The sequence below is a fragment of the Sus scrofa genome, chromosome 10 (assembly GCF_000003025.6).
Source record: "Sus scrofa isolate TJ Tabasco breed Duroc chromosome 10, Sscrofa11.1, whole genome shotgun sequence".
Taxonomy (NCBI): Eukaryota; Metazoa; Chordata; class Mammalia; order Artiodactyla; family Suidae; genus Sus; species Sus scrofa.
Genome location: NC_010452.4, coordinates 54,323,458 through 54,346,141, shown reverse-complemented (window position 1 = coordinate 54,346,141; position 22,684 = coordinate 54,323,458). Strand labels below are relative to the sequence as shown.

The 22,684-nt window shown below is 38.3% G+C and overlaps 1 protein-coding gene across 3 annotated transcripts in view; it reads left to right on the top strand.

The window, feature by feature from the left end:
- The window catches only part of PLXDC2 (plexin domain containing 2), a 416,934-nt gene that overhangs the window by 331,092 nt on the left and 63,158 nt on the right, over positions 1–22,684 (top strand). For all 3 annotated transcript variants that reach the window (XM_021064961.1, XM_021064962.1, XM_021064963.1), the window contains exons 11-12: positions 14,405–14,465; positions 22,287–22,437. In XM_021064961.1, coding sequence (XP_020920620.1) covers positions 14,405–14,465; positions 22,287–22,437 — 212 coding nt within the window. The remainder of the gene's footprint in view (positions 1–14,404; positions 14,466–22,286; positions 22,438–22,684) is intronic.

The following is a 22,684-nucleotide window of genomic DNA, read 5'->3' as shown; positions in this document are numbered from 1 at the left end:
ACATGGGTTCGATCCCAGGCCTCGCTCAGTGGGTCAGGGATCTAGCATGGCTGCAAGCTATGGTGTAGGTTTCAGATGCAGCTCGATTCTGGCATTACTGTGGCTATGGTGTAGCCCAGCAGCTGTAGCTCTGACTCGACCCCCTAGCCTGGGAACTTCCATGTGCCACGGGTACAGCCCCGGAAAGCAGAAAAAAGAAAAAAAAAAAAAAAAAAAAAAAAGGCTACTCAGTTACTATTATATGGCATTATAATACCTCAAACTACATCTTTTAGGGACATACAGAGAGAAAAAGCTGCTTCTCTTCTTGGAGTGCCCTGTCCATGATATATTGTCACATTTTAAACGAGCTCATAGTACTTGTCTGAAAGATTTAATTACATTGTAAAATATAATGATAACGAGCCTAGATTAATTAATGGAATAAGGTATACAGATGATTTAGCAAAATGGTTTTCAAACTTCTACTTAACTGGGAGAAACGTTTGTGAAATGTGAAACTTCAAATACAAATCAGATAAAATTAGATCTGGTGAGGGGTTCATAGCCCCACCCTCCCAGCTCCTCCTCTTCCTCCACCATAGCAGTCAATGAAGCCCTCTGCAAAACTAAACCCTGAACTCTGGACAGAGCTTGAAAATCCAAGATTAATGCAGGTTTTCCTAGTTAAAAATACTCATCTTCCTAATTCACCCACTCCTTCCGCAGATTGTTTACAAGGACCCACATGCACTGTGATTAGAAACCCTTTTATCTTTTAAGCAATGGGAGAGAGGTGGGATGGATTTGTCTGGGACAGTTTATTGGTTACTCTTTCTGGAGCGGTGATGATGAATGTCAAGCTTTCCTTATAGTTCCTCTCCTAAATGGTAAACGGCCGTAAAGAAAAGTTCATGCTGTGGTTCTCTGGGAAACTAGAAGTACCGCCGTCTTTATCAGTTTCTCTGTAAATCTTAGCATGCCAAGAAAATTCTGAAACTTTTTATGGTAAAAAAAAAAAAAAAAAATTAGTAGAGCTTTCTTTGATGAGATAATGGTCTCATAGAAGGGATTTCTGGTTCCTTCCCCAACTCCAACTCTGCTATCTTGGCAGAACAGAGGTGGGTTGGCTTATGCATCGTCAATGTTGCTGAGGAAGACAGACAGCTCTGCAAGATCAGGAGCTGTTAAGCTGAGCATCACGGAATAAAAATTTACCAGCGAAAGGATGGCATTTTACAGAGGCATGGCACACCTAAACCGCAAGACTTTATGTTCTTTTTCCCAAGCCAACAGCAAAGTAAAAGTCACTGCTCTTTCTGCCTACTTCGGTGCATTTGAAAGTGCCATTTGAGTATAACATTTGGTATGAAGTCAAGAAATTTTAAGAAAGGGTGTCAAAAATTGGAATCCTGAAATGTCCAGGAGCTTTATTTATAACTGGGTGTTGGCTTCAATGGCTCACAGCCACAGAGAGGAATCTTTTTTATTTTTTTCCCCCCTTCTTTCTTTCATTGAGGACTCAACTCTGACTTCTGTTCTACCAAGATAGCAAAGGTGAGTGCTGGGCAAGGAGCTTTTACATTCTGGAAGAATTCATTCATCAAAAAGAAAATATATCTCCTCTTTGTTTTATAACCCTAACTTTTGTGGTTGAAGAAGCTGGGCCAGGACTTGGATGATATTTTACGGATTTTCAGTTATAGATCAGGTCACAATGCCTTTTTTTTTTTTTTTTTTTTTTTCCAGTAAGCACTTTTCAAGCTGCAGCAGGTATTGTGGACAGTAAGAAAGCATAAAAGAACATTCACTGAGCACTTGCTATGTCAAACACCAGAAGGGCACTTCATCTATACTATCTTATTTAAGCCTAAGCAGACCCAGTGAAGGTAGATTTTACAATCTCCATTTTTACAGAAACTGAATGACCAATAATAACTCAGCATAGGTCTCACCCAGTAATCTCTGATAATAACTTGAAGATGAATCACAATCCATCAATGGCAGGGTCAAGACTTGAGCCCAGTTTTAGGTATGCCATTCTAAAGCTCATGCTCTTGCCACTAAGCAAGTTTTTGCCCTAGTCAAATGGGATAATTGTAAGGAATACTGCTAGAATGGGGTGAGAATGATGTAACTGCTAGTTATTGAACACATGTCAGCTACTTCGTGCCCGAATGACATCAGTAACCTCCACTTCCGTCTTTTCTTCTCCACGTGATACTTATAGTAAATAAGACAATGTTGTTTTTGGTTTGTTTGCTTTTCTGGCAGTGCCCCAGTGGCACTGTTGACAATTCTTCATCAAATTAATTATTAATTCAAGTCTAGAGCCTCCATTGCTCTTAGTGCCTGGATTCAGAAAAGGAGTTGACTGTGACCCAAGTGCTTTGCTCCCAAATTCTTCAGGATGTGCTAGAATGCTGCCCAGACCCAGGACTCCAAAAGTTGTGCAATTTGCACATTTTAGGAAAAAAGAGCATTGTGTTTTTAAATGGAATACTCACTTTATACATACATTCTAAAAGCTGCAAAAGTGATAAATTTTGCCCTTAGAAATAATTACCAATTAAATGTAATCTTCCTTTTCTAAAATAAAAACTATCTCCTTCATGTATATACGATTGGAAGAAACAATATGTACCGTCTAATTGTAATCGTCTGCCTTCAGTTACTATACTCAGCCTCACATTACCATTTAACTTTGTTGAAGAGTCTTGGTGTTACTGAGAGGTTGCAAGTCTTTCATAAATAAGGAGCCGAATTGTTAAAATGTGTTTTCAGCCAGATTCTGGCCACATTGCCAAAGCGATATTTAAGCTCAGTCAGTGAAGAAAGTTGGGATAACAAGTTTGACTTTAAATGCTAATAGCCTTTCGTAAACCGAAGGCTTTGTATTCACCTCTAATTGTATAACTTTTATCAGATAGTAAATGTTCTGTTCTCAAGCTGGGTGCTCTAATCTTGACTGGAGATTGAACTTGGGAGCGCAGCTTGGGTTACGTCTCACACAGAAGATCTGAGTTGGTTGGAATGGTGAAAAGGACTTCAATAAAACAGAAGGCAAGCAAACTAAGTATGTTAGAAATTAGAAATGATTTGAAAAGGAATTTGTAGAAAGCAAGGGAAAAGTTTACATTTTTGTTGTTATTTGAGTTTCCGTCTTATCTGAGCCTCAGCACTACTCTCCTCTGGAAATCCCAGAGCAGATCATTTTTTAAGCTGACCAAATTGACAGATGGCTCAATGAACATAGATGTCTGGTTTCACTTGGTGATATACACTAATCCCAGTATTTTACAAAGAATGCCTGCAATTTTTGTATTCTTGGTAGCCTACGATTTCCACCCTACTCAAAAAGTTCACCCACTTCACTCTGAACATTTAGCCCTAAGATATCCTTTGGGTTTTAGCTGACATTGCCATTGTAGTACTGAAATCATTAGCTTTCCAACTTCCCAATATTCTAACAAATATTACTTTGTATCTCTAATAAGAGTCTCAGCAGTTCAGTAATTTTTCTATAGTCTTCTATAGCTGCCTCTTTTTTGCCACTTAATCAAGCTATGAGTTGACTTCTTGTTTTACTTTGCATTCATACAAGGAAGACACTAGCAGGAAGCAGTTAATGATTTGCTATTTTGCCAAAGCTTCACTTTCCTGGGTTCTAACTTCTCTTTATCTCTTCAAACTGTACAGAAGTATTGATTAGGAGTAGTGAGAGTAACCATTTTTTCTTTCTTTCTCATTTTAGGAGAAAAACTATTAATTTTTCATCATTACGTTTGATGTTACCTGTAGATTATTTGCAGAGATGTTGTGATATTTATGAGTATAGAATTTTAAAACACCCAGTAGTTAAGAATCAAATAGTTAACAAAGTATGGAGTTCCCGTCGTGGGGCAGTGGTTAACGAATCCGACTAGGAACCATGAGGTTGCCGGTTCGATCCCTGGCCTTGCTCAGTGGGGTAAGGATCTGGCGTTGCCATGAGCTGTGGTGTAGGTCGCAGATGCAGCTCAGATCCCACGTTGCTGTGGCTCTGGTGTAGGCCGGCGACTACAGCTCCTATCAGACGACCCCTAGCCTGGGAACCTCCATATGCCTCAGGAGCGCCCTAGAAAAGCAAAAATATAAATAAATAAAAATAAAAAAAAATATATATATATATAAACAAAGTTAAAATATTTGAAATATGGACAAATAATAAATTTACTCTATGATTACAAACATGGTTTAATTTAAAGAACTCTATTAATGCCATTTATAGCACTGGTATTGAAGATCATTTAGTCATCTTGATAGATGGGAATATATTTAATAAAATCCAACATTCTTTCCTAAAGTAAAAATGTTAGCAGACTGAAATAGATACATATTAACAGTATAATAAATATTATTTCAAACAATGGATAAAATATACCAAACATTAATGTCCAGAGACATTCCCATTAAAATAGGGAAGAAGGCCAGGATGTAATTAGCACTATTATGCACTAAAATTCTATCATTCTGGTTAGTGCACAGAGAAAAGAAACAAATAAGAGATATGATTACTGGAAAGGAGAAGCAAAGCTATTATTTGCAAATAAAAGAACCAGATACGGAATACACAGAAATCAATAGCTTTCTGTATCAGAAATAACCATTTAGAAAATGCAATGATTGGACTTCCCATCATGGCTCAGTGGTTAACGAATCTGCCTAGGAACCATGAGGTTGCGGGTTCGATCCCTGGCCTTGCTCAGTGGGTTAAGGATCCTGCATTGCCATGATGTGGTGTAGGTTGGTGGTGTAGGTTGTAGACGCTGCTCGGATCCCACGTTGCTGTGGCTCTGGCATAGGCCGGAGGCTACAGCTCCGATTCCTCCCCTAGCCTGGGAACCTCCATATGCCTTGGGAGCAGCCCAAGAAATGGCAAAAAGACAAAAAAAAAAAAAAAAAAGAAAAGAAAAGAAAAACCAATAGCAAAAATAGCTAAAATCATTACTAAAAAACTTAATAATGTACAGGTTCCATATCAGGGAAATAATGGCAGTTCAATGAGGCAATTAAACAAACACCTGGATAAACATTTTAATGGATAGAAAGATAGAATATATTAAAATGTCAGTTATTTCCACATCAATTCTGTCAGTAATGATACCATTTGGAACATCAGAATGTAATTACAAAAATCACAGAAAAGAATAAAAAGAGTGAGACAATTCAAGAAAAATTTTAAAATAAGATCAATGAGGGTAGACTTGAAGTACTAGGTTTTGATAAATCATTAGATAAAACCATAATAATGAGGTCATTATAGGAATTGTACAAGAAGGAATGAAGCAATCAATGGAAGATTATACAATTTCAGAAATATGCCTTAGCAGGTGAGTTTATTATGGGATAAAACATGCAATTCCAAACAAAGGATAATGATCTGTTTATCAGCAAATGATACTGGAACTCTTATCCATCAATTTGAATAAAGTTTATCTCTTTAGACTTGGATGTAACTTCACCAAGAACCAGAATTAATTTAGAATATTGGAAGTAAAGAATGAAATAACGAGCTATAACTAGGAGAAACTATGGCAATTTTACTTAATGCCAAGGTAGTGGAGGCCTCTCTGAGCAAAAAAAGCAAAGAAAGAAATCTTGAAGGAAAGGTTGAAAAACTACACAATGTAAAATTATAAATGGCAAAAAGAAAATCATATTTAGATTTGAATAGCAAATTACACACAGATGATATATTTAACAGATTTAATGCTCCTAATTTATAGATACGCTCTTTAAAAAGAATATCCTAATTTAATAAAGTGGGGGAAAATGAGTATACACTCAAAAGATGTAGACATATGAATAGTTGATAAACATGATTTAAAACTTTAACCTCACCTGTAATAGAGAAATGCTAGTTAAAACATGATATATCAGGGAGTTCCCGTCGTGGCGCAGTGGTTAACGAATCCGACTGGGAACCATGAGGTTGCGGGTTCGGTCCCTGCCCTTGCTCAGTGGGTTAACAATCCGGCGTTGCCGTGAGCTGTGGTGTAGGTTGCAGACGCGGCTCGGATCCGCGTTGCTGTGGCTCTGGCGTAGGCGTGGCTACAGCTCCGATTCAACCCTAGCCTGGAACCTCCATGTGCCGCGGGAGCGGCCAAGAAATAGCAACAACAACAAAAAGACAAAAGACAAAAAAAAAAAAAAAAAAAAAAACATGATATATCAGTTTTAATCCATCAAGCTGCAAGAAGGATGGTGGTATGTATTTTTGTAAGGGTTAAAATGGCATATGTATGCTCATATATAAGTTAAATATTTTTCCTTTTTATTAACAAAGTATTGCATACATTGCTGTAGAATTTTAAGACTTAAAAGCATGATAATTTGACTTACATATAATATGAAATGTTTACTATAATAGGTTAAGCTAACATCCATTTTCTCATATAGATACCAAAAAAGGAAAGAAAAATGGAATTTTTAATTTTTATTTATTTATTTATTTATTGCTTTTTAGGGCTGCACCCATGGCATATGGAAGTTCTCAGGCTAGGGGTCCAATTAGAGCTACTGCTGCCAACCTACACCACAGCCACAATAACACTATAGCTGAGCCGCCTCTGCAACCTACACCACAGCTCACAGCAACCAGATCCTTAACCAACTGAGCAGGGCCAGGGACAGAGCCTGCATCCTCATGAATACTAGTCAGATTCATTACCACTGAGCCACAATGGGAACTCTTGTGATGAGAACTCATAGAATTTACTCTTTTAACAACTTTCCTATATATCATTCAATAAAAATTTTATAAAGCCATACAATAGATGAGCTATCATTAAAAATTAATTCTCAAAGGATATTTATGGACATGGAAAAATGCCCAGACTTGTCATATTAACTGTAAAAAAGCAAGTTATCATATGTTATGATTCCAATTGATTAATACATAAATATATGTAATAATACATTAGACAAATTGAGAAATAAGCTAATAATACATTAGGATATTACCTACTTTAATTTCTGTTTTTATACTTTAATGCACTTTTCTATTAAAATTACTACTTTATAAATCAGACAATGCTATTTAAAGCATAAGTATGATTAAAATTTTAAACTATTAGGATAGTGTTATTCAAACTGAGGGTTGCAATTCAGGAAGGTTGTGCTATCAGTTACCCAGTGGGTTGCAACCAGCACTTTTGTTAATGGAATAGAATGGCATACAAAGAATCTTTGTGCTTTATTTGGATGTTTCAAAAAAAGAAAAGAAAAAGAAGCATCATAATAAATATATAGTTTTAGCAACACACACACACATAAAACACACAACCATGCACACATACTCAGACATGTAAATGTCTAAACATGTGATGTTTACTCTATTTCTTGATATGATTTATTTCAAAAAGTTTGAAAGACTACATTGGAGTAACCTAGTTGTGAATAGAGTTGAAGATTTCTGAAGTTGCATGAGATTACTTCATGTTGCGAAAACATTCACATCTGGTGAATCAGCATGAAGCTAGAGGTCACTGAGGAATTCAGATTTAACTGTTTAAGCCACTGCTGGCTTAAAAATTTTAACAAGCACGGTGTCCATACATAGGGCTTACATTTGTGAATACAGAGATTATATGATGCTCTGTAATGAAGGAATATTTAAGTCAATCATTTAAAATTCCCTGGGCCTGCATATTTCAACATTCACCAGCGGCACTGAAAAGTTAGGTGAGGAGCAAAGATAAGAATTAAATTTTACTGTGAAATTAGTATTGCTTTGAGTCAGTCCAAGCCTTTTGAATCAAATAGCTTTTAGTTATTTCCATATGGGTGCTGCTTCTAGGTAGTATTTTAAGGATTTTTTAAATGTAGTGATAAAATTATAAATCCTCGAATATCTAGTAATCTGGGTAGAGTTGGCATCTCCCTGATTAAAACATGCTGAGCTGTTACTAAATATTTTGCCCTAAAATGGTTTTAGTGAATTGTCCAATGTGGAACTGATTGTTTTTCTGCATTGCTAGTTCATGGCATATTCATGTCTACTTTTATATGCTCTTCATTCCCTTAGAGCCTTGACAGTGCATAAGTGAGGATATTTTGCCAACCTCAGCAGTAGCTTTTAATCAGAATGATTTATGAAAAGATTAGCTTATTTCCAGCTAAGCCTAAATAATGCAGCTTCATTTCCAGCATAAATCCTTTCCTACTTTACCTATTCCAGTCTGAAAACAGACTTGTCATCCCGAGGGGACACTCAGAGGAAGAAAGAACTCCAGCACGAAAAGCCAATTACAAAAGTTATTTTCCTTTTTGAAAATATTTTTTCCTTGAAAAACAGGGGAAATAAAAACTAGGAAGTAACATATATATATATATTTACTTCTTGGGAAGTAATTTGGGAGGAAAAATAAGATGTGAATTTTAAATTGGATATAAGATTTGGAAGGATAAAGGGTCCTGATGATGTTACGCTTTTAAATGTATGTAAGGCTGCTCTTGATTCTAGAACTCTAAAGAAAAGTTAAGGCTTTATTTTATAAAACTGCAACTCTGCAAAGTGCCACATGTGCAAATGACAAGGTTCTGGATGTCAGCTATCAGGTGAATTGATCCCAGTTTTCCATCTGAAACTCATCTCCAGAGCAAGGTCCCTGCATTCTGCAGATAACTGTTGTTATTGGCATTGGTTTGTGATTCTGAGCTACACCTGGCATCAACAGCTTTTATTAAAAGAAAACGTCCTCCATATGCTTGCGGATATTATAATGATGTAAATTTTCATAATTTATCTTACAGTATTGTCTGTGTAATAGGTTACTCTGTACTTTATTTAATTCATCTGTCATTCCCAGAGCTCTATGTAATGAATGGTTCAGGCATAAAAATTCTGAAAAACTTTAAGCTCCAGTTTCTTGATTTTAGGAGAAATGTTTTTAGAAGTGAAATCATCCATCCCATGCCTGAGGCCAACTAGGAACAAGTATGCCCCATATGGAAAATGAAATGTGATTTTTTAATAATTTTTAATCAACAATAATGGTTATTATAATCAACATTTTAAATTTTATGACCTACCTCTCCAATGAAATTTTTTCAGTATTTCAAAACAAATGTTCCCGCATCTTACAGCTCCATAGTTATAATCACAGCTGTTTATCATTATACTTGTTTCTCATCTAAGATACTCATGTTTTTAAAGCATCTTTCCATTTCTTTGATGCTGGAGGATCATTTTTCACACTTTTGCAGACTGTGGCAAGAAACCTTACTAAATGTACAATTGATTTTTCCATTAAGATAGCACACCAATAAATACACCTAAGGCTGCAAATACCATTTAAATCATCACAGTCTTTGATGAGGTATTCTAAAGTCTTCAGAATTTTACAGAACTTGATTTTTAGATAACTGGTCAGGAAACTACAGCAAGTGGGCCAATCGAACCCACTTTCTGGCTTTGAAAATTAAGCTTTATTAAAACACAGCCACACCCATTTCTTTATGCATTTGTCTGTGGCTGCTTTGAGCTACAACCTCAGAGGTAAATAGTTAGGACAGAAACTATGGAGCCTGCGAAACCTAAAATGTTTACTATCCTGTTCTTTACCAAAAAATATATGCTAACTCCTGATATCCCAGCTGGGTCTCATGACTCTGTGAAGTTTTTTTCCTAAATTCTCTTTTGTAGATGTTTTATCTTACTGGTGAAATGACCCAGGTTCAACTGTGTAGAAAGCATGGACTTCATTTTTAATCCTATGTATGTATTTTCTTCATCTGAATATATTTTTCCTTTGCGGAATAAGCCGTGTTTTCTGAAACTTTTTCCACAAAACTTAGAGATGCGATGAGATCTACACTTTAGTCTCATGACTGGATAAATGCTGCAAGCTAGGAGAATATTGTTTGCTTTCGAGGCTGCTTTATTTAATGGGGTTCACTTAACCTGGTTCCTGAGGGCTTTGAAATCAACATCCCATTGAAACTGAGTGGAAAATAGTGCGATTAACTTGAAGTATAGCTCCCTAACAATTTGTTTTGGAATTAGGTAATAATGTGAAGAAGGGAATAACTTGAAAATAAAAACATTGGAAACCTATTGTAGTTAGAAGCTCAGACTGTTGAAATCAATTTTTAAAGGAATATTTACAAAACCAGTTGATTTCTATCCATAAATATTGAATAAAGATTTGGTCTAAGTTTAAAAGCAATTTAGATATTTCTCTCATAAGATTCTCTAATACTAATTCCCAAATAAGATAATAAGGGAACTTTAAGTATAAACCACATTTCACATTAACATGGTACTAGTATCAATTACTTAATATTGTCTAAGTCCTATCTACCAAGTGAAAATCCCACTTACTCACTTTCAACAGTTGTCGATCTTGCTACGTGCATACTACACAGACATTACTTAGGTAGTCAGACAGCTGATATTTACTAAACGTTGACCATGTACCAGATAGTCTACTTTTAATCCTTACATAACCTCTCTTACCTCATTTTAAAGATGAGGAAACCAGCTTAGATAGGAGAAATAACTTGCCGACACCATAATTCTGACTCAGGCAGTTTTACTCCAGAACCTTCCTTTGAACCATATACCTCCCAAAGTCTTGTGAGTCCAAGAACCTTGAAAGCAACCGGTTTTAGTGTAGGAACAGACACTCGTACTTGGCATTGAGAGACCCTGAAAAAGGGGTGAAACTTTTCTGGGTGAGAGGAAAAGAGATGCTTCTCGGAGGAGAGAAGGCTTGTGTTGAATTGGGACTGCTAATTAGAGACGAGGAAGGTATTCCAGGCAGGCGTCCCCTGGCGTGTTCAAAGGCCGAGACATGAGAGGTACAACACATTCAGGGAGGGGTAATAAGGCACTTGAGATGGGCTGGCCAAGTGGGAAGAGGCTGCCAGATCAACGCATCACACAGGAAGTCACCTTCACAGGGAGAGACGCACCTGGGGCACCTGTTTACACTGAAAATTGCTGAAAACCCAAGTTATGGGAGAATCTTATTCCGTTAGATCCAGGACTTTGCATGTCAGCAGGAATACCAGGTGAGTCCAGTGCAGGAGAGCCCCTAAAGAACACTGGAAACCACACTAGGGCATAATGGTTTATGTCGCGATGTTTCAGAAAAAAAAAATAGCACAGCTGCTCAGTGGAGAGGGGACGGTTTTCTCAAAAGTGATTTTGATTTATTTAGAATTCAGAAATAATAGAAAGATGGCTTTTCTTAATGATTTACACAATACACCCTTTCGTTTTGTTTGGTTTTGATGCTATTTAAATTACTCGGGTATGAAGCAAAATGCTGAAAAGGGAGGATCCTGTTGTGTTAATTTTTTAAGGCATTGTAAGGTACCAAAATGTACGAATTTTCCAAACCCAGCGTTATTTGTATTTTGCCATTCTCGATCCTTCCCACCCTAGCAGTTAGTAAACTGCAAATAAATTAATAGGGAATCAATCGTGAATAAATAAATGAATGGATTACTTAATTGAATTACATATTTTCAGTAGAACCTAATTTCACACAGTATAACTGGGAGATTATTTAATAACTCAAGCAAACTGCAGTGTTTCTGTACTTTTCCATGGGATTAATGTAACAAAGTAAGGGACTAATTGCTTAAGATAAAATTGACTTAGAAATTTAAGATCTTGTTACAATTTGAGCTAAAATTATTATTTCCCACTGGCTTTGAATACATCTGGAATGGAATAAGGACAAACTGCATTTAAAAAATAACCTGTTGTGGGAGTTCTCGTGGTGGCATAGCAGTAATGAACCTGACTAGTATACATGAGGATGTGGGTTCAATCCCTGGCCTTGCTTCGTGGGTTAAGGATCCTTCATTGCTGTGCCTGTGGCATAGGCCCGCAGCTGTAGCTCTGATTCAACCCCTAGCCTGAGACCTTCCATGTGCCGCAGGTGCGGCCATAAAAAGCTAAAATATATATAAAAAATAAAAAAATTATCTGTTGCATTTAATTACTTGTCAGATGGCTCCCAAAATATATTCTTTGTAGAAAAATGACATATCCTCATCTTGCAAAAGAGAATGTCAGTATACTTGTCAATATTTAACCAAGTTTGAAAGGAAAAAAAGAAAAAAGAAAGAAAAAGAGGAGGGAACAACCATCTAACTCATCTGGAATTAGACTCCAAATGTCAGAATCTCTTTGGGTAACCAGAGATGGCCTTGACCAACCAGGGATGCTCAAACTCAGGTGCCAGAGCACACACTGGGGTTTATTCCACACTTAAGCTTGTTCAACACAGATGGTAGGTATAAAACAGCCCAGCTCTGATGGATCCTGTCCGGGCAAGATGATAGATATGGTCTTTTTTGTTGACAGTTGAGCTGTTTTCACATTCCCACTCAAATTAAATGGTGCTCATTCATGCCATGGTACCTAATCTCTGGCAAGGATTCTTAGAAAAAAAATCATCATGTGGACTCATTACAAAAACAACGGGGAAAAAAAATGTTCTGAAGTATCGCTATAAGACAACATAAAACAAAAGTTGAAGAGACTGTAAGAAAATATAAGATGAAAGTTGAACAGCCTATTTATTTTGAAAAATATCCAAATATCTATTTAGATTAATATTTATTAATATATATGTGTATTTATTATGTGTAAATATATATTTATATGTTAAAATTCAGGGACAAAGCAAATCCTCCATTTTCATAGACTGGCAAAAATTATAAAATTTCTAATATGAAAAAGAAGTCGTGTGTGAGATATACTAGGTATGATTAGATATGACACTGGCCTCAGCTTTAAAATGCTCACAATCAAGTTTGGTAAATTAGACGGAAGGCCTCGAAATTTTACATGAAGGAGAAAAATTAAACAGTGGAGTAAGATGTGATCACAGCAATGATGACGCTTCGTCAGAATGGCCTCTGGATCATGAGAAGTGAATGGACTGTTGCCGGCCAGACAGGGAAGGCGGGATGTGAGTCCAGTCCAAAGAGAGAGGAGGAGGGAGCAAAGTCTTAATAACCCAGGGCCTGCCGAATCTGACCTTTCCCACATGACCTCATCCTCGTGCCGGTAGGGGTCCACGGAACACACTCAACTTCACTGATTCACCTCAAGGATTCACAGCCTCAGAAAGGCTCCTGTGGTCAAGGTTGCCATTTATACAGCCAGAGGATACAGATTAAAATCAGCAAAGGTGGATGGAAGGTAGGGCAGAGTCCATGAATGCTCAGGCACAAGCTTCCAGTCCTCCTCCCTCTGTGGAATCAACACTTAATTCCCCCAACAGCCATGTGTGAAGACACACGCCAAGTATTGCCAACCAAGGAAGCTGATCCAAGCGTTAGGTGTTCAGGGTGTTTACTGAGGGCCAGTTATGTAGGAATGAAATTCTCCATGACTAACTTTCTCTCTGAGCTCCAGCCCCCCAGGGGTCAAGCTGATACAGCACGGCCCAGGGCTCCAGGTGAATAAAAACAGACATTCCCATCAATCATGTTGTAAGCATGAACCGTCATGCATAGTCCAAGACCAAGAGATACAGAGACACTCTTATCAGGCTGGATATTCCGAGGGCTTAGAGGTGATCTCCCAGGAGCAGGACAAGGGCCAGTTCTTTCTTTGGAATGTGTGGATTTGAACACCCCAAACCTGATGAGTTATTAACCTTTTACTGCACTAGAGAGAAAGAGTTTGTGTGATTGTGGGTCATAATTTTCTTTTATTTTTTTTTTATTTTTATTTTTTGCTTTTTAGGGCCACACTCGTGGCATATGGAGGTTCCCAGGCTAGGGGTTGAATCGGGGCTGTAGCCACCAGTCACAGCCACAGCCACAGCAACATCAGATCCAAGCCATGTCTGCAACCTACACCACAGCTCACGGCAACACTGGATGCTTAACCCACTGAGCAAGGCCAGGGATCGAACCTGCAACCTCATGGTTACTATTCAGATTCGTTTCCACTGTGCCACAATGGGAACTCCTGGGTCTTCAATTATTAAAATTAAGTAAAACAAAAAGATCTGAAATCTTGAAAAATGCCTGCAAAAAATGTGTATCCATTTGTAATGATGATGGAAAACATATATATATATGAGGAAAAGAAAAACTGACGTCATAGAGTAGCTGCTGGGCTCACGTTGGCCTGGGGAGCGGGGCATTGCACACAGTGCTGGGAGCGTCAGTGGGCTCACCTGTTGTCCTGCGCAACTGGGACAGCACGATTGCCAAAGGAGTGAATGCTTACACAGAACCCTGTAAACGCTTCTCCCCCGCTCCAGCTGGCAGTTCTGTAGAGGAAAGGTTATGTTGTGCAAATTTGAGAATCAACTACTTACCAATCTTTTTCTTTCGATTTTTACCCCCCACCCCACTCTGCGCCCTACGCCTGCTTTTCCGATCTGCATCGTGGCCTTCCCTGAAGGTGTTCCAGTGGATTTGATCGCCATCGTCAGGACTGGGTGGACAGTGGATGCCCTGAAGAGGTATACATAACGCTTTAGTATGACCAGATTCCTGAGACCAAGCTGTCACAGAGAGTTGCTGCACCTCATGGAAAATGGTATCTAATCGAATAAAAAGAGCTAGCAACCATGGAGCCCTTCATATGTCCCAGATGTTGGGTTTAACTCTGCACGTATTATCTCCATGTATTCTCATACCCATCCTATGAGGTCAGGGCTGTTGTTGCCTCCATAGTGCCAAGAGGAGAAGAGGGAAGGCTGAGGAGTGAGAGTGGGGCGAGGGTGGAGTGAGAGTGTTTGGAGGTAGGGGTGTGACCCGGGAATAGTAGAACCAGGATTTCAATCTCTGTTAGCAAAAGGCGGTTCTCGTAAACATTTGCTGCTTTTCTGAGATTTAGGAAGCCATTGTTCATCTTTTTCACTCAAATTTTAAGAAACCAGTGGGGGGAGGGGATTAATTGCAGCAAATTGTCATTAGAAGAAGGCAGTCATGGTCTAACAAGGAAACACTAAGTCCCAGGCACACGTGATGGAAACAGTGATGCAAAGAAGTGACTCAGGCAAGTAAACAAAATTGCAGAAGGAATTTTATCCTGTTTAAACGTTCTTGAATGATTTGCATTTGTCATTTCAGGGTCACATAAAAATATCCTGTAAAGTTCACAAAGAAAAATATTTGTTCCTTCTCTCCTTGTTAAGTTTTAGTGTATGAGTTTTGAATAAAAACCATTAAAAATTCCACACGTTTTCTCAATCAGTAAAGTATACCATGTCAAAGAGCTAGTTTAAAAACTATTAGACAATCCTAGTTACCAAAACCTTTTTGTTAAATTAAGTTTTTATTATGCTATCTCATAAATATCTTAAAAAATACAGCTTTCAGGATATCTTTGAACTTTAAGTACATACAGAATTGCCAATGCAGCTTTAATCAACTTGTTGGCAATTGTTTGGGGGATTGTAGCGATATATACTACTTCATTTATTTCATTTCATTTCACTTACCTAACAACTGAGTTCAAAGAGAAAATATATTGATGGAGTTGTATTTTCAGGTTGATGTTTCTTTCATGTAATCACAGTTACCTCAATTAAAATGTTGTAACTGAATACCTATATTCATGTAAATATCAAGAGTATAATTCAGAAATCTTAATTGTCTTGCTTCAGTGTGGGCCCACCATGAAACACAGGCTATAGCGAAGAATCCATTATATTCTCAGTCCTCCTAAATATACTTATGGGGGATTTGCCATGTTTTGGGTTAATAGATTTCTGGGGTTAATAGATGCAAACTATTGCATTTGGAGTGGATAAGCAATGAGGTCCTGCTGTATAGCACAGGGAACTGTATCTAGTCATTTGTGATGGAGCATGATGGAAGATAATGTGAGAAAAAGAATGCATATACATATATATGTGACTGGGTCACTTTGCTGTACAGTCGAAAATTAACAGAACACTGTAAACCAATTACAATAGAAAAAATAAAGATCATTAAAAATTTTTTAAATAAATAAGATAAAATTACAAAGTTTAAAAAACAATTATCCTCTATTCCCAAAGAGCTCAGAATCTAGTGCATTCTATAATATTCAGTGTTCCGTTTTTACTCTGTAAGTCAGTCGTCAACTTTCCTAGCTTTCTGGTGAACCATTCTATCCTTCTGTTACAGGTAAGTAAACAAGGACACCACATACAGTACATTTTCTGTGCCTAAACGCTGGGTTAAATTTTCGTTCTTGTGAGATGAAATTATTCCGTATGTGCAAATCCTAATATGACCCTTACTATGTACTGTTCTGAGCACTGCTAATACAAAAGTGGAAGACGTGTGTGTGGCAAGGTTAGACAGATGCTGAACAAAGGACGGCGCTTAGGGGATGACATGGGCAAAGAGGGCAACTCTAAGTGCATGGTCACTTTAAGTAAGATAAGGGAACGTTTGCTTGAGGAGGTGATATTTAAAGTGACTTCTGAAGTGTGGCTGAAGAGAAGGAGATGGGTCGGTCGAGACTGCGGAGGTAAACAGGGCTTTATCTTAAAGGCAAGAGAAAGCTCTCCAAAGGGTTGGGATTAAGAGGTTGATAGGATGCACATGACTTTGGAAGACTAGTATTCCATGCATGACTGTCTCAATTACTGTAGTTTTACAAGAAATATTACTCTTTATAGAACAAACCTCCTTCCTTTTTCGTCTTCACAAGCACTTTGACTACACTGGGGCTTTTGTTCTTCATAGAAATTTTAGACTCAACTTGCAAGATAGATCTCTCTGCCGATCAGTCTTGTGAATGTTTTTATTGAAATTATATTGACTTGTGAACAATATCACATTTCCAAATTATGGAAATTTAAAATTTTATCTTTTTGTAATTGACGTCTAACCTAATTGAATTGTCAGAGTACATTCTATACGATACTAATTCTTTAAAATTGGTTGGAACTTTTAATAGAATAATTTGTATGAATGATCTACATGTGCTCCAGAAGAATGTATATTTTCTAATTGATTGGATGTCAAGTTTGATAAATGGGTTCTAGGTATTTTCACCACAAGCTTCTTTACCAAAAACATCTTTGCCACAGTATTTTACTGCAAAAATTTTTGCTGTGTAACTAGCCATAGGCAGTTTTGCCATAAAAGATAAAACAACAAAAAATAAAAGAGGGGAGTTCCCATCGTGGCTCAGCGAAAAGAAATCTGACTGGCATCCAGGAGGACGCAGGTTCTATCCCTGGCCTCATTCAGTGGGTTCAGGATCTAGTGTTGCCCGTGAGCAGTGGTGTAGGTCGCAGACGTGGTTCAAATCCCACGTTGCTGTGGCTGTGGCATAGGCTGCAGCTGCAGCTCCAATTTGACCCCTAGCCTGGGAACCTCCATATGTCGTGGTTACAGCCCTAAAAAAGACAATAAGATAGATAGATAGATAGATAGATAGATAGATAGATAGATAGATAGATAGATAATGTTAAAAGGGACATCATAAAACATGAGAAATAAATAACAAAATTTAAAAAGACTTTATTGCAAAATAGAAAATATTTGAATACATTAAACATGTGTGCCGATTCTTGACAAGACTGTGCAAATAACCAACTTTATTCTCGGCTGTACCTAACAAAGCACTTGCCTTCCAAGTCTTGTTCATAGCATTACACGTTTTTTTTTTTTTTTTTTTTTGCTTTTGGCTCCTCATTCAACATCCCAATGTTATTTTCACTATAAATTCTTCCTTCTTTGGGAGAGGTATCAATTTCCAAATACTAGGATGCATGTTTGTAAAGGAGCTTTGTACTGTGTGGTGAAAGCCTCTGCACTGCTGTTTGTTCTTAGCTTATTGTCACAGGTCCACTGATAGACATTACAAAGTTCTGTGGAAAATGTGGACTCACTTCTGTGCCTTCAAGGCCCTTGGCCTCTTTCTCCTCCAACATAGTGTGTTTCAAAAGAAGAAAGCAACTCTTGGGGAAAATTATCTGTCATGATTTTTGTATTGCATATATCAAGCCAACTGTCAGCCAGTTCGTTTATCTTTTACAGCAAAATTGCCTTACAGCCAACTATGTGGCAAAAATATTTTCAGCAAAAATGCATGCAGCAAAGATATTTACAGCAAAGAAGACCATGGTGAAAATTCCAGACACAAGATAAATGTACTATTCCATCAGACTGTCTCCATTCTCGTTATTTTCACCTCCTGAGCTCTTTGGAGATAGGCTTAATCTTCTCATCACTACCTTGTATCTTTTAACCTCTCTTTTACATCATTTATCTTCTATTTCTCTATGCTGCATCCTGGGGAATTTTTTCACATCTATTTGCCAGTTTATTACACCTCTCTTCTCCTTTAATCTGCTATGCAACCTATCCATTGAGGTAGTAATTTCAACAAATACATTTTTCATTTCTAAAATTTAAATCTAACATTTCATGAAATCTGCCAAGTCATTTTTGTAGCCTTTGTTGCTAGATAGTTTAAAAGTTTACTTTTCGTTTCTTAACTATTTCATATATAATTTTTATAAATTTCGGATTGGGTGACCCAACTATGGCAAAGTTTTTGGAAGTCTAATTACGTTGCTCTTTATTTTTGCTGGCTCATTGTCAAACTACTCTCTTTTTTATATTTATATTTGTTTCCTTTAATTACAAGTATAGATTTGTTTGATCTTTATTGCATGGGAATCCCTAGGATGTAAGTAGGTGATGCTTCTTACCAAAGAAGTTTTGATGATGGGAACCTGAGGGTTTTAGAGGCTACCATGCTTTCCTGCCTTAGTATGGAGAGAAGAGGTTTGGATTTATCTCCCCCATCTACTGCTGCTCTCAATCTTCTCAGAATATAATTAATTTTTGATATTTTTACTGTCAGAGCAAACCCTGTTTGTTTGTCTTTTTCACTTTGCCTGATATATATTGCTCTGACTTTCTTTACAGCACGTAGCTTTTGCTTTGTTTTGTTTTGTGGGGGAGGCAAAAGAAAGGTTCCTTTGGAGGATTTCTTTACTTCCTAAAAATCCTAGCAATCCTTTAAGATTTATGTTTAATCCGGAATCTACTTGTATTGTGGCAGGAGGACAATTTGGGGTCTTTAGTCTGCCTTCACTGCCATAAGAAAAGCAAATCCAAGACTTAGCTGAAACACTAGGGTGATTCTGTTCTTTGAGGAGTTCCTGTCGTGACGCAGTGGTTAACGAATCCGACTAGGAACCATCAGGTTGCGGGTTCGATCCCTGGCCTTGCTCAGTGGGTTAAGGACCGGCATTGCCATGAGCTGTGGTGTAGGTTGCAGACGTGGCTCGGATCCCTTGTTGCTGTGGCTCTGGCGGAGGCCAGCGTCTACTGCTCGGATTAGACCCCTAGCCTGGGAACCTCCATATGCCTCGGGTGCAGCCCTAGAAAAGGCAAAAAGACAAAAAATAAATAAATAAATAAAATAATTCTGTTCTTTGAGAATAGAAACACAGGAAGAGAATCATATGTGACAAGTTCCATCTTAGACTTACTGAGCTTGAGATGTCTGTGACATCTACATGCATGTGAGTCAATAGATGACTATTTGGCCTAAAATCCAAGAGAAGAATGTGGGCTGGAGTTAGAGATTTGTGCATAATTAACATAAAGACGTCAATTGAAGTCACGGGTATGGAGGACACTGCTGGTGAGAGTGCATGGAGAGCAACAGTGGGTCAGGAAAGAACCATAAGAGCCACCATCACTTAAGGGACAGAAAGAAATGGAGAAGTTGTTAGACAGGTATCAGAAAACTGATGAGTGTGTGTCACAAAATCTGAGATGAGAAAGTGGACAGACTGTGCCAAGTGCTAATATCAAGAGTATACTTGGAAGATTTAGTAAATAAGGAGATATCTAGAAACACTGGGATGAGAAAACCCAGGTAAGCTGGGTTGGCTGAGAACAAGACTGCGGGAATCTGAGAAGCCCGAGGCTCATCAGTCTCTCTGGAATTCTTTATTGTGAGCAGAAGGAAAAGCAGGATAACGTCAGGATGTACGTGGAGAGGAGGGAAGACGGAGTTTTTAAAATAAGATTGGACATGCTTGAGTATGTTTAAGTGCTCACAGGAGGTAATTAGAGATTAAATATTGAAGAGAAAGGCAGGGGTCAAATGAGCATTTTCACACAATACCTGAGAAGGTAGGCTGAGCTGGGCCAGAGTAGAGATGGTGAGAATTCTTGCTGATGACTCTTATCAAATAAATAAAAAGTGAGCCCACGGTAACACTGGGAGCGGCATTATGGGAAGGCAGTTCTAGGTAGAAAGGGTTTGAAATTGATGCTGAGGATAATGCGAGAGGAGATTAGCAAATCAGGGCGGCACTGCAAGCAGCGCCGAAGGCCCTGCTGAGGATGCAGGATGGGCTGTGTGGCTCTTCTCCACCTGTGCAGACTTTGGAGCAGGCATGGAAAAGACAGATTTAAAAAAAAAAAAAAAAAAAAAAACTATGATCAATATTGCAGATTTTCTAAGAAGGTATTGTGGGAAAAGAAAAAAAGGGGGGGCAACATGCTTAAGGGCATTGCAAAGAGAGGTTAAAGCAGTAGGGGGAAGAAAGAGATTAAAGGAAGAAAATCATTGTGCTTGGGCTTTCTCTGAAGTCACAAGGTAAGAAGAATGTGCAGGACCAGCTACATGCTGAACTGAAAATAGGATAACTGAATTTCTGATTTCAGAACTTAAACAATTCCAGAGAAGGTCCGGAGGGTGGGGTTGATAACTAAAGTGGAGTCCAGGAGACTCTAAGATCATTGAGGCTGAGCAGACGCAGGAACTAAAGTCTGAGGAGTTGAATGGTCGCTAGGATGTCAAAGAAGAGAATAAGCTGAATCATATCTCATTAGTGAGAAGAAAGCCATCTTGGTCCTCTTTCCGAAGCAGCAGCAAGGTGCATTGTACTTCACTCACGACAAGAAAAGTTTAAGAAAAGTACTTACAATAATAATTTTCAGGGGAGTTGCCATTGTGGAGCAATGGAAATGAATCCGACTAGGCTCCATGAGGATGTGCGGGTTCGATCCCTGGCCTCACTCAGTGGGTTAAGGATTCGGTGTTGCCATGAGCTGTGGTATAGAGCACAGACAGGGCTCAGATCCCACGTTGCTGCGGCTGTGGTGTAGGCGGGTAGCTACAGCTCTGATTCAACCCCTAGCCTGGGAACTTCCATATGCCGCAGGTGCAGCCCCAAAAAGAAAAAAAAATAATAATTTTCAAATGCAGTCTAAGTACCACGCATGTACAGAATAGTTGTCTACTACTCAAGGCTGCCAGAGGATGGAGTTCTTTGAAACACAAACAAGTAGGGAGAATGCCAACTTCTAAACCATAAAAGTTTTTATGTTGGAGATCGTTAGCAGTAAAGGTCATATTATTTATTTTTGTGAGTTGTAAATGAAAAATATGATGTGTAATTTTTCCTCGTGTAGCTCTGCCAGGGAGAAAATAGACTAAGTGATTCCGTGAGTGCTGTTCACTCTTTCGCTTGGGTGGTTTTGAATATTTCATAAAGGAGAACAAAATTTTAAGTTTAAATATCCATCCAACCGATGGTGGATTATTTTTGAAACAATAAAGTTGTATGGAACAGTTACCACATTTTTAAAATCTAGCATTACCAATTTGACGTGAGGGTATTCCTTCTTTCTTCATACACCTGAGCATATTTTCAACCTTATTTTATTTATTTATTTATTTATTTATTTATTTTGCTTCTTAGGGCCGCACTTGTAGCATATGGAAGTTCCCAGGCTGGGGGGTCAAATCAGAGCTACAGCCACCGGCCTACACCACAGCCACAAGCCACAGCCCCACGGGATCCGAGCCAGGTCTGCGTCCTACACCACAGCTCACGGCCACGCCGGATCCTTAACTCACTGAGCGAGGCCAGGGATTGAACCCTCGTCCTCATGGATAACTAGTCGGTTTTGTTACCACTGAGCTGCTACGGGAACTCCCTCAACCTTATTTTTATGCACGTGGTTTCCTTCTAGTACGAACGTTTCCCACCATGTCTTTTATAAATACATTGACATAAAATTTGGGTCACAATAAATAGTCATATGAAAATGTAACAGCAGTCATGATGGAACCCAAATATCTAAAGCTGGAAATGCTTTGTTAACATCCGTTTTTTCCGCTTGTCTATTTTATATACCTTGTAAGTTAGTAAGATCCGTAAATATAGTCCTGTACAAACATCGTGTATCCCTCATCTTGATTTGAGAGGTTTTTGTACTTTTCAGCCCAGCATCTTTGATGTAATTTAAAAATGTGGTTATGGTCACTCTTACGTTGTTTTCCCCTTTGTTTCTCTTATTAGTCAAAAGAGAAGATGTGCGACACCACAGAGCCAGTAGAAAGTTCTACTCAATCCACCACAACCACAGGAGCAACAACCACACAATTTAGGGTCTTGACAACCGCCAGAAGAGCAGCGACTTCCCAGCCACCCACCAGCCTGCCCACAGAAGGTGCCCTGGAGATAATTTTGTTTTCTTACTGAAGGAGGGAAAGGTCACTGTGAAGACATGTCCAGGAAAAGCTCTCTGAGGGGAAAATTATTCACTGGCAAACTGGATTTCTATTATTTTCTAAAATGTTTTTATTATATTTTTTTTGCTTTTGGGGGCCGCACCTGCAGCATATGGAAGTTCCCAGGCTAGGGATCAAATCATCAAATCAGAGCTGCAGCTTCCAGCCTACACCACAGCCGCAGCA